The sequence below is a fragment of the Macaca thibetana genome, chromosome 5, assembly GCF_024542745.1.
Source record: "Macaca thibetana thibetana isolate TM-01 chromosome 5, ASM2454274v1, whole genome shotgun sequence".
In the NCBI taxonomy this organism is placed as follows: domain Eukaryota; kingdom Metazoa; phylum Chordata; class Mammalia; order Primates; family Cercopithecidae; genus Macaca; species Macaca thibetana.
The window spans coordinates 28,380,002-28,393,167 of NC_065582.1; the positions used below are offsets into that span (position 1 = coordinate 28,380,002).

The 13,166-nt window shown below is 31.7% G+C and overlaps 1 protein-coding gene across 5 annotated transcripts in view; it reads left to right on the forward strand.

Annotated features, from left to right (window-relative positions):
- The window catches only part of FSTL5 (follistatin like 5), an 811,548-nt gene that overhangs the window by 691,507 nt on the left and 106,875 nt on the right, over nt 1-13,166 (forward strand). For all 5 annotated transcript variants that reach the window (XM_050791292.1, XM_050791294.1, XM_050791296.1 and 2 more), the window contains one exon: nt 4,938-5,056. In XM_050791292.1, coding sequence (XP_050647249.1) covers nt 4,938-5,056 — 119 coding nt within the window. The remainder of the gene's footprint in view (nt 1-4,937; nt 5,057-13,166) is intronic.

Consider the following 13,166-nt stretch of genomic DNA (forward strand, 5'->3'; position numbering starts at 1 on the left):
AACAGGGCCTAAAAAAGAGCTTGACACACTCACTCCCAAAAAATTTTTTTAGCAAGAATGAAAGGATAATCTAGTTTTGTTATAGTTGAACATAATATAAAGACTTTATTGTGGTGCAATGATATGATTTTGCTCTGTGTACAAAGACAATTTTATCTCCAAAGTCAGGATATAGTGAATGAGAACTTTCATGAACCAAAAATCTATCCGTGCTGAGTTATTCAGTGAGAAATGCAATGCAGACAATCTATTCTTGCCTAAAGAATATTCTTTATCTAAAGAGGGGAGATTTCTTCTATATTTTAAAATATGCATACCTTTAGGATCACTTGAAAGTAAAAAGGATAATATCCACCAATGAAGGATTTTGTGTAACACCATAATTTATTGAAACACCTTTGATTGGCTACCAAATCACTACATCATACTTACAACTTCTCATGGACTATAACATGAATGCAAAACTAATGACAATTAAGTCAGAGGAAGAAAAACATCACAATAAAATCTTTTTTATGATGCACATAAACATGCATCCAATAATCAGAAATTAATCAAATTGTATTGCTGAAATAAATTACATGGTATATATCCACTGTATATAATAAGTAGTATAACTATATTTCACAATACACTACTGTTTTTGAGTGGTTCCCATTCCCAAAGGATAGAGATAGGAATGTGCATTATATCCATTTTTTTTCAGTCCATTTCATGTATTTCAGGGTACAATATTGATTAGAAAATCCTCTGGGAAATACTTCTGTCTTGTAAGACTGCAGGAGTAATTCTTGCTTATGTCTTTTCTGTGTATAGAAAGAAAAACCAGAAAGAAAGCTCTCAAGGAACAAATAAATTATGGATAACATCTGGAGTCACTATACTCTGTTAGATTAACAACCCCCGCCCAAAAAAAAAAAAAAAGTGTTTGTGTCTGCCTTCACTAGAGCCTGAAATAGGAAAAAAAAAAAAAGTGCACATGTTCCCGATCTTTACTGTGGCTAGAGTAGTGTAGAATCTTTCACTGAAGTCACTGATGTCTGTAATATAATTCACCACAATGCATTCATGAAGACAGAAGTAATGTTCACCACTACTCAGACTGTTTGAGACTCAGGATCCCTTTACACACTTAAATATTGAGAACTTAGAGACCTTTGTGTTTGGCGGGGGAGGGGGCATTTCTGTCTACTAATATTTAGTATTAGAAATGCAAATAGAAAAATTTAAAATATGCATTTATTAACTTGTTAAAATAGCCCTAATAAACCCATTACATGGAGCCATAAATAGCATATTATCATTTTAAAGCTATGTTTTCAAAAAGCTAAAAGGTAACACATTGTTTACATTTTGCAAATCCTTTAACTTTCTGACTTAATAGAAGATGCTGGGTTCTTACATCTGCTTCTGCATTGAATTGTTGTGATATCTTACATAACATTATACTTCATGTAGCCTGTTGAAAACTAAACCAACCCTACATTTAAAAAAATAATAATGCAAGAAAAACTGTGAATGACATCTTAGTAGTATTAGGAAAACGGTTTGGGCTTGGCAGACTCCCTAAAAGGGCCAAATTTAAGAAATGCTCCACAAGAAAATAAAGTTGATCTTCTAGCTGGCTCAAGGATTCTGGGAAAACAGAACTTAACATTTTATATCATAGAAAATTTAAATAGCATTATATTCCACAGCATGGGTTTGAGGAGAAGTGAGAATAGTTATCAAATTCTGGTTATATACCATGTCACCATTTGCTTTTTTCAGTAGTGTTATAAGGAATAGATATCCACAAAAAATAAATAAATAAATAAGTTACCATTTCTTTGAAATCTTGCTGTGTGCGAGTTACTCTCCTAAATATTTTACATTCTCTACCTAATTGAAAGCTTACAACAGCTGCATGACATAGTATAATTATTATCTTTAAATTTGATATGGGGAATTATCACACAGTCTAATTAAGATTCTCACAGTGAAAGCGCAAGTGCTAGAGCTATGATTTGCCTCTGATCTGTCTGAATGCGGAGTATGAAATTTCTCATCTCTCTTTGTCTTATTTTCTTATCCCTACACTTGTCAAAAATATAATATATATAAATTTAGTAGTTAGTAAAAATATATACAAATATATTATTTTATTTTTACACATAAAGCTAATGAATGTCCCAAATGAAAATGTGCATACTTGTCTTCAGTTTCCAACATCTCCATCATCAGGTCATTTATATTCCTCTTTGCTGAGGATAATCTTAATAAATTTATGTGTGCACAATATCAAAGCAGCAAATTGAAAGAGAAACATATCAGGTCATATGTTCAGATCATAAATTCTGCTGCAAAAATTCTAAATAAAACTTATGAGGAAGAAAATAATGCCTTGCAAAAATGTAAATGGCAAAATATCAAGTCTTGTGAATGAGTCTTATGAAAAGTTTTATTTCATAGGCTGAGTTACCAATATATAGGCATTTATTTTATAATTGCTATTTTAATTAATCTAGTTGTATTTAGTAATTTGTTGGCATTACTGTTTCATAAGCACTAAGAAGTTATAGTCTCATTGAAAAGAGTCAAATAAAAAAACTAAATCTTAACTAATAGTATCTGTATTTCTTCAGTAACTTTTAACCTGAAAAGTGGTTTATGCTTTGTAAAAATGTTCATGTGTAATTCATATTTTAAAAAGCAAGAAAATATACTCTAGAACCTGAAAGAGTGATTTAGATGGATTAAGTGGTATTTAGTGGAAAATATAGCTCACAAATTCCACCAGTGCAACAAATTATAGTGGAATCCCACTGACTCTTTTCTGTGTAGAATACGGTAAAAAAAACTAATAAAAGTATGCATAGCAGTAAGGGAAGGAAATATTTCAAGAAACATGACAAACAATCTGGACTTTAAAGTAGCTGTCAGGCCCAAACACATTCAAATTCATAATTGTCGAACAGTATTTTGGAGAAGTTAAAGAAAGGTAGTCACATTCACTGAAAAATGTTAAGAGCTTAGTAATAAAAATCAAACATAGTATGTAACAGACACAAATGAAAATCAGACACCACATTATGGCTTTGTTACATTTATAAGTTTCAACAACAATATTCAGAAACCAATAACGTTAAATTGATAGTTATTGATTTGTTAGTGTTTGCATGGAGGCTTTGCTGATACAAATGAAAAAGCTTTTGCATAAATACTTAGGTGCTCTGTTTCGGCTTTCTCTTTTGTGCATATAATATTTATATTCCTTTAAACAAAGCTATGATTATAAATAATAGCTGACTACTAAACTTTATTTTATAAAAAACGTGATGAGTTTAGTTCTTGCCACTTCTGCTACTGTTCAGGAATATTCCATATTTATGTATTGCTCTCTGGAATTATAATGGATAATTACCTATTAAAGCTTACATCTATTAAAATAGAAGTACTGAGAATTATTTATAAAATAATAAGGTATATCAAACAACCTGGAGTCATTTAAAGTATATAGGTATTATTATAAATAATTTCATGTGCCAAAAGAAAAATTGTATGCAGACTATGTATAAACATGAATGAAGTAATAGTTCAGTTTGTATACATTTTTCTCTAAATCTTAGGAATATATGGATACATAGTTATATGGAAAAATAAAATAAAATTTAGTAGTCAGCTATTATTTATGATCATAAGTATTCCCTCGAAACATATAAAATGTAAGATGAAATATGACTTAAGTTCAATAAACACATATGTTTTACAAATCAACAAACTGTTATTGTGTTTATCAATAGATGGAAAGCCCAGGCTGAACCTTGCAGGAGATCACAATTGAAAAAAATAATAATAATGCTTAGAAAATTATTTTTTATTTAAATAAATTATCTTTCCCTTTACAGATGTTTTTAGAATGTAAACATTGTAAGCAACAATGGTTTGATTTTCCAATCAAGATTTTAATATTATTGTTATCTTTTAAAGAAAACATGCTATCACTGAATTATGTAAGATATAATTATATTGAATAAATTTGACTGTGTAAACCAATACAACAGGTCAAAAGAGCTATATAGGCGAGGATCAGAAAAGGAAGGATTACAAGAGCTCAGGACTGACCACATTGGAACAGAGAAGAAGCAGAGGAAACAGAGAGAATAGATGTTCATGAGTATGCAGAAGTTCCCTGGGCTCAGGCTTTAGTTAACCTACACATGTTTCAAACACGCCTCCTGCACCCATTTGACATGGATTTAGAAAGTCGGGGGAGATGAATTTCTGCGATACCACACATCCAGATCTGTAGTGTGAAAAAGAAAAGTGTGATTTAAACATTAAATTAAGATTTTTCAAAGACCTTCGTTTGGTTTAAGGTATAGAAATAGACCTCCCAAATTGTCAATATTAAAACTAATATGTAAGATCTCTATTTAGAATTATTTTGACAAAAATTAGTTTAAGAAAACATTTATTCTACAAAATCTAGGGCATTTGGTCTTTTTCTTCCTAAAAATCTTTATATGAACTAAACTCCTGCAAAGAAATTAAACTTTTCCTAGTGAACTCTAATAAAAGTAGTAAGATAAATTTGATTCTTCAGAAAGTGCTTTTATTCCTTAATCAACACGTACATTAAGTGGGGAAGGTATCCAACATAATCTATGTATCAAGAGTTTATATCCCTATTTATAATTGCTTTAAACTATGAAACATTTATTTAATTATATTAAAGAAACCATTGAATTGCAGCTGAGGAAGAATGAAGTGTAATGTCTGCGTAATATCACGAAGTGGTGTGGGTATACAGTGAGGGTCCCATATGGTTTGCTTTATTAACATCACACAACTTCGAAAACTGATCCCCTGATAAAGATATGAGAGGCACTGAATTTTGATTGTAAAGGTTTATGATAATTATATTTTGAACATTTAAATGTGTTTTTATTCCTAAGGTCTGGGAATTGGGAACATGTTCTATGTGTTTTATGAAGATGGAATCAAAGTGATACAACCCATAGAATGTGAATTTCAGAGGCACATTAAGCCTAGTGAAAAGCTCCTTGGATTTCAGGCAAGTATCTAAAAAGTTCCTTTGACATTTCATGCAGAAATTTTGTTAAGTAGAATTATATTTTGGAAATATAACAAAACCTATACATATATGAGACTTGTGTTGGAAAAAAATTATGAAACCCATGATATTCGGTATTATTCTTTTTAGGTTTTATATCTGAGGAGGAAAATAATATATTATGTATTCCTAAATATTTGCTTGTAATTAAAATGAAAGTAAGAAAAGCGAAATAACAGGATGAACACAACCTGCAATAGCTTTGCCTGCTCTCCAGTTTAGAATACCTCCTGTATTTATAGGTAATATTTACTACAAGAAAATAAAATAAAATAATCTGGTGGGAAGCTAGTATATATTAGATGCTTTATAAATGTGAAACCATTTTTATTCTTCATCTCATTCTTCATGAGGTCCCAATGGAATGGACAATTCAGATAAATAAGGGAAAATATCAAATGTTTTCAACTCCTCATTTCAGCCTACCAGTAGGCAGTGTTGCTGTCATATACTAATACATGGAGACAATAATTTATACTGTAAATCCATGCCCTAGAATGAAAAGAAGGAAAAAAATTATGAGAGGAGATAATATAGGTCAGTTTCCTCCTAGGTATTATGTAGGACAAACAAATATAATGTCCTTTTATTTAAAAATATTTCAGCTATAGGCTAAATTATTAAGTAAAATTCTTACCATTTTGGTTAAGTTATAACTTAATTATACATACAAAAAAATCTTAAATTGTACATTTTATTTTATTTTATTTTATTTTTATTTTATTTTATTTTAAGACAGAGTCTTGCTCTGTCACCCAGATTAGAGTGCAATGGTGAGATCTCGGCTCGCTGCAACCTCTGCCTCCTGGGTTCGAGCAATTCACCTGCCTCAGCCTCCCAAGTAGCTGGGATTACAGGCATCTGCCTCCACACCTGGCTAATTTCTGTATTTTTAGTAGAGACGTGGTTTCAACATGTTGGCCAGGCTGATCTTGAACTCTTGACCTCGTGATACACACTCCTTGGTCTCCCAAAGTTCTGGGATTAGAGGCGTGAGCCACTTCACCCGACCCTATTTTTTTTTAATAATCTTACGTTATCGTTATTAAGTCAGTCTTTGAATAAGTTGTGTTTTGTGCATATATGTATGCAATACATAAACACATGAATAAAAACAAATTATTGCTGATAAAAGAAATAATTTAAGCCACACTCATATTTTTACAAAAACATTCTGAATAAGAAATATAGACTAACATGCAGATATAGGTAGTGTGGTGTTCAATATAAATATTATTATTTAGATCAGAACAAAATAATTTTATAGGAGAGTGTTTCTGATTTCTACAGGAATAGCAGTTTTTCAGCTAATAACACATATGTCTTGGCTATATCACAGAATTTGAAACTTCAATTACTAATACTAATAAGATAGGCTGTGAAATTCATACTTTTCATCACAAAACTATCACTTCAGGTATTTGATTTGCAAATTTAGAGACAAAGAATGTTCTTCCTGCACCACATGTGTGCTATTTCAGGGTATCAGTAAATGCTTCATTACTATGTGACTCAAGTCTTAAAGAGCATGCTTTGCTTTCCCAGAACATTTCTTGACAGCTCTGGGTGAGTTAATTTAATAACTTGGAATCTCAAGTTAAAAAAAACAAGCTAAAATTTGATGTGACAGTTTTGTAACATGTCAAGGCAACAAGGATGTGAGCGTTATTTACCTGAATTTCTCTCTCTTTAAAGCTTTATAATACTCAGATGTCCTCCTAAAACAACTAAAGAAAAACAAGGTAGAATTGTGTATATTTATTTATCTATGCATACACGTATTATTTCTCTATGTATCCAATTAAATATGTGTATTTGTCTATGTATACATATATATTTATATGTATATACACAGACATAGAGACATCATAGAGATGTAGGACAAAGCAATGTGATGTATACAGCTCTCTATGTATACATATATATTTATGTATACCTACATAGATAAATATACATAATATATAATAGATACAGAGAAAAATTACATATACAAACTATGTATAATTTTCTGATAAGAAATTAAATATTAAAGAGGAAATAGAAACCAAATACCAATGATGACATCTTTAACTTATTTTCTTCAAACAATGAACCCTTATCCACAAACATACACCAACAGTGACAAAGCAGGGATAACTAGTTACTAATAACTAATCTGCTATATCAGATTATATCAGTCACAGCCCCTGGAAATCTACAGTCATATTGTGTGTGAGACAAATATTAGAGAATATGAAGTTATTCTGGAAATGTATGCTTCTACATAAAACTACATGCAAGGATAGAAAGTTTGCATTCCTATACTATATTAAAAAGTTTATAAAGGTTTCTGTACTCTTATGGAAGAGTAATGAAAGGAGTAAAAAAAAAGCATGTTTGCATTTTTAAGAAGGGAGAAAACTATCAAATAGTGTTTTGGTTTTGAAAACACATAACATTTTTACTGCATTGGATGTTGAAATTAAAATACAGCTCAAAATTTAAGGTGACCAACATTTTGTAAAGCACCAAGAATAATATAAAAAAGGGAATTGTTATAACTTATTTCTGCTTACGATTTTTAAATAACAAAATATATGGAGAAACACTCATGACATAAAAGAAATATATTTCTTATGTAATTATTATATGCCATATATATGAAAAGAGGCTAGAGTAAATTAAATTCCTTTTATATTACTCTGCCATTTTTCATTCCTTAATATAAAATAAGCTTAAATAATTGGAATATATATATACACAAATACTGTCATGTACATACAAGTATATCCTAATAGAATGAGAAGTGCATTGATCATGTTATGCTTTGAGAATAAGTGTTGAAGTAAATAATTTTTACTTGAAGGTAATATTTTCTACATTTAAAAACAAGATAGATGGCAATTTCAGAGTATGGAAGCTATTTGGTGCTACATTCTCTTAAGAATATATTTCTAATTACAAAGTAATTTCATGAGAAATTTGTTGAATATTATGCAATCAGAAAATATTTATCCAGAAAAACAGAATCAATAGGCTCTCCATTTCTCTCTCTATCTGTCTCTATCTCTGCTGCTACCACTACCTCTACCACTACGTTTCCCTCTATTTCTGTCATTTGATTTCTACCTCTATCTCTATCTTTTTCTCTATCTATCTCCTATATGTTTTATTTTAAGGAATTGGCTCACACAATTGCAGGTGGGATATGTCAAGTCCAAAATTTGTAGAGTTTGCCAGCCAGAAGGAAACTCAGATAAGAGATGATGTTGCAGTCTTAAGTCCAAAATCTACTGGTCTGACTGTCAGTCTGGAAACTTACACAGGAGTTAAAGTCATAGTCTTGAATCTTAAATTCATAGAGCAGGCTGGAAACTCAAGCAGGATTTCTATGTTGAAGCCTTAAGGTAGAATTCCTTCTTTTTTAAAAAACCTTAGTCTTGGCCGGGCGCGGTGGCTCAAGCCTGTAATCCCAGGACTTTGGGAGGCCGAGACGGGCGGATCACGAGGTCAGGAGATCGAGACCATCCTGGCTAACCGGGTGAAACCCCGTCTCTACTAAAAAAAAAAAAAAAACAAAAAACTAGCCGGGCGAGATGGCGGGCGCCTGTAATCCCAGCTACTCGGGAGGCTGAGGCGGGAGAATGGCGTAAACCCGGGAGGCGGAGCTTGCAGTGAGCTGAGATCCGGCCACTGCGCTCCAGCCTGGGCCACAGACAGAGCGAGACTCCGTCTCAAAAAAAAAAACAAAAACAAAAAACAAAAAACAAAAACCTTAGTCTTTGCTCTTAAGTCCTTCAACTGATTAGATGAGGCCCATAAACATTATGGAGGGTAATCTGTTTACTTATAGTCAACTAATTATAAATGCTAGTCACCTCACAAGCATCTTCACAGCAACATCCAGACAAGTATTTGACCAAACAAGTGGGCATCATAATCTAGCCATGCTGACGTATAAATCAACCATCACATCTTCCTGTCCCTTGTAGTCAAGGATTAAGTTTGGTTAGTGTTTGTATTCTCAACATGCTCGGTACAATGTCTTACATATGACAGGCCAAGAAACATTTGTTAAATGAATTTAACAAAAATTCCATTGCTTTAAGCCTTAGCTATTCATTGTTTTATGCATTCTCTAAGTTTAAAAATGTACACATCTAATTCTCTCTCTACATTAATACTTCTCCTTAATTTACAATTGCCATGAAACAATATTCTTCTTTCAATGTGTTTGTGAAAAATGTTTCATAGAGTAATTTATCATTGAATTGTTTCAGAGTGACTATAACCTCATGGATCTATTAATTCAGGATCACGTAGTGATAAGTTCCTGTGTAAATGCACTGTATATGAGTTTTTAGTACCGAAAAAAGCACTAATGTGTTTCATTTTAGAAGACAGATTTCTTGAGTACCAGTGGTGGAAATGAGTCTTTTGGAATCATTTTTTCCCATGAAAAGGGATTAAATATGAATATAATATTTTTCAAATTCATGGTCTCCATTAGGAGAGAGCAGCAGTGTACTTCCCAATATAACTCATTGATCAATAAAGTTTAAATAAGACCTGATATATTTAGAGTGTAGAATCAAATCTCTCAGAAAATGGTGTTGTGCCTGCTGAAATAAAAACTCAATTTTGATGTAATGTCAGATTACGTTAGGTTTCACGTTTTGATAGTGAGTTGGTGAGGATATGTACAACAGACTTTTAGTTATTTTTCGTCTTTTTTCCATCTTGTTATGTAGCTTTACTAGATACGATTATTTCTATATTTATCCCAGTTGTACACATGATTTCATCATGTCACCTAGAGTATGAACTTCAAGCAAATAGAATTATATTTCAGACTTATGGATTCAGGACTCAAACTGAAAAGGAGTTTGGAAATATGTTTAAAATTACAGGCTCAAAAACAAGCTTTCCCAAGATCACCAACTTGGTTACTCTTCTGGTTTTCTACCACGGTTCCATCCTTATCTATTACTCTTTTATTCTTTGACACTTCTTCATTCAGTCACCTTCTTTGCTTGTTACAGATCTAGCTGCTGCTCTTCACATATGCCATGGTATTACTTATTATTTAATGGATCCTGAAATAAGTTTAAAGAAAACCATGTGTCTTATTATGCATATGTCTTATATTGTGGAACCTGAAAGATCTATTACTGATTTGTTGTTGTTGTTGTTTTGTTTTGTTGAAACAAGATCTCACTCTTTCGCCGAGGTTGGTGTGCCGTGGTGCATTCATAGCTCACTGCAGTGTTGAGTTCCTGGGCTCAAGGGATCCTTCTACCTCAGCCTCGTGGGTAGCTGAAATTACAAGTGCACACCACTGAATCCGATTAATTATTTTCAATTTTTTGCAGAGATGGGGCCTCACAAGCTGCCCAGGCTAGTCACTAATTCCTGGGCTCAAGAGATTCTCTTGACTTAACCTCTGAAGCTCTAGGATTACAGCCATGAGCCATCTCAGCCAGCCTATACCCGGTTTTAATGCTAACTTAAATTATACTGAACTGTAGAACTGAACTCATTATACTTTATACAGGGAGTCTGATGTAAGTCTCCTCTAAAATGTCTGTTATCCAGGTTTGGAGTTTCCACAAGCCAAAATTATTTTACCTTTATAAACTACTGTTACCAGTCTGTTAGAAAAGAATTCTTGCATAGGAACAGGTTGTTTGTAATGTCCAGAATACTTACGTTTCAAGAAATTGAAACTGAGATTAGAAACTGGGAAGCTCAATGGTCCACATTTCTTTTTCTGCTATTGTTGACCTTTATCTCAAGCAAAGCAACCTTCAGGGTGTTCATCAGTTCCCTTGCTCTGTTTCTAGTCCAGTTATACTTCTGCAAACTTGGTCCTCAAAAATAGTCGTTTGAAATACCAGCCCCTTTACATGATGCAGACAATCCATTTCCCCATGAAGCCAGTGAGTAACCTTTTGAATACAACACCACCATCTTTCAGAAGGGGAATCAAAATGTTTCCCCACTTATTTATTTATTTTTTTTCCTCAGGGTGTCTCTTTTCAAACCTGGCTTAACTTACAGAGTTATAGAATGATAACAACGTGAGCCTTAGTCCCTTTGTGGTTACAGTGATATCCTGCAAAGAGCTACCTGAAGAGAGGAATGTAAACTACTTCTAACTATTCCTTAGAAGATTATTCTGTAAATTTAAAAAGAAATGAATTTAACAAATCAGTGCTTGACATCGTAGATGTAAAGAGGTCTTATAAAGCTTCCTTAATAATCACACTGTTTTATAATTCTCACTTTGTGTTTCTGTTAAGCTTTAATATGTAAGCCTAAAATTGGGGAGAACAACAGTGGAAAGCTCATAAATGTAATGGAGTTGTATAGCATTATTAAGTGGGCCAAGCAGCATATGAAGTCCTTTCAAGAGATTATCGCTAACAAGTAGCCAAGGTATTTGGATGAATGTGATCAGAATGATGTGTGTTTCAGACAATCCATCGACAACATTTTTATATGATTAATAAGGACTCACTTACACACATGTAAAAGTGCATTCCACACACTTTACAAATAAACGTGTTTAAGGTTATTTAGATTTTTCAATAGAAACTTCTTAAAGGTAAAATTGAAGATTTTGACAGAAAAAATATTGATACAAATATATTTAAACATCAAAACCTTTTACTTGAGATTTACAAAATCACACAAATCTATCATATTAGATGTGTCTTAAAGAATACTTAGTCTTTTCATATAAGATTAATTTTAACACAAAAAAGGACCTATTTTTTCCAGGTAATATATTTTCATGGCAAATATAAAATAAAACAAAATATTTTATTATAAAATACAATATATTATTCCCTCATGTTTCCCTATGTCTAGTGCCAGCTCGATCAATTGCTACATTTAATCACTAAAAAAGGTAGTTAGCGATGGTATTTCTTGAATTATCAATATTAAATATTGTCTGTTGGTGTTCTTCTATGAAAGACAATAATTTTGCTTATACAATTCTAATAACTTTTTCTTCCTAAATATATTGAAAATTATGTAATTATTTTGCATACTCATGGGTTAGATTTACAATATAATGATTACATCTTTAGCTTTTATTTTTCTCAACATTTCTAAAAATTTTCATTTAACTATAAGTTTCTGAATACTGGCTTCATTTCTCACTGTTTACTTTTGATATTTCAACAATAGTTCTCACAATTTCAATTTAACAGTGAAGACATCCATTTCTTTAAAAATTTTTTCCATATTTTAAAAAAGTCACAAATATCAGTCTGGAGGTGGTGAGGGAAGGAAAGTATACTATGAGAAACTGGTTTCAATTTTATTTTACTAAATGTTTCTATTGGTAAATATTAAAAATTAACTCTTCAGTATTTAAAAATACATTTACATTTCTCCATGTACTATATAATTATTTTATATACCATGTTGTCTGCATGGAAATTAAGAAAGAACTATATAATAAGAATTACAATGAAAATAGCTTAAACTTCAAAATTATCATTCATATTTTAGTGTGTAAGCTGCCAACTTATTGCTCATTATAACTCGTTTTTTTCTATCTTAGTCATTTATTTTCAAAATGTTGTTGATCCCATTTTAGAGGACATATTATGGGTTGCTTGGCAAATTAATGGCAGAGTCAATATTTCATCTAGAACTTGCCAAGCAAAAACATAGTTGCGCCATGAGCTATGCTGTCCACCTATTTTTTAATTTTAGAAAACAACAGAATTAAAGCAGCTGCTGTTTTCATGTAAACACATATTACATATATATGCATATATACATGTTAACAGAAAGGTGTACTAGAAGTTATGTTCTGGCTATATTTTAAAATAAATATTTCATAGTATGCCTCTACAGTAGTTTATAGATGAGATCTAAATTTGACCCATTTAATATTGACTTCCAAATTATCACTCATGCACGGAGGTTTGTTTACTTGTTTATCCATATTTGGAATTTGCTTTGTGTCAAGCATTGTGATAGGCAGGGGAGAGAAAATAATAACATAACAGATACAGAAATTTTAAGCACACTCAAGTGTAATGGTTGCTCT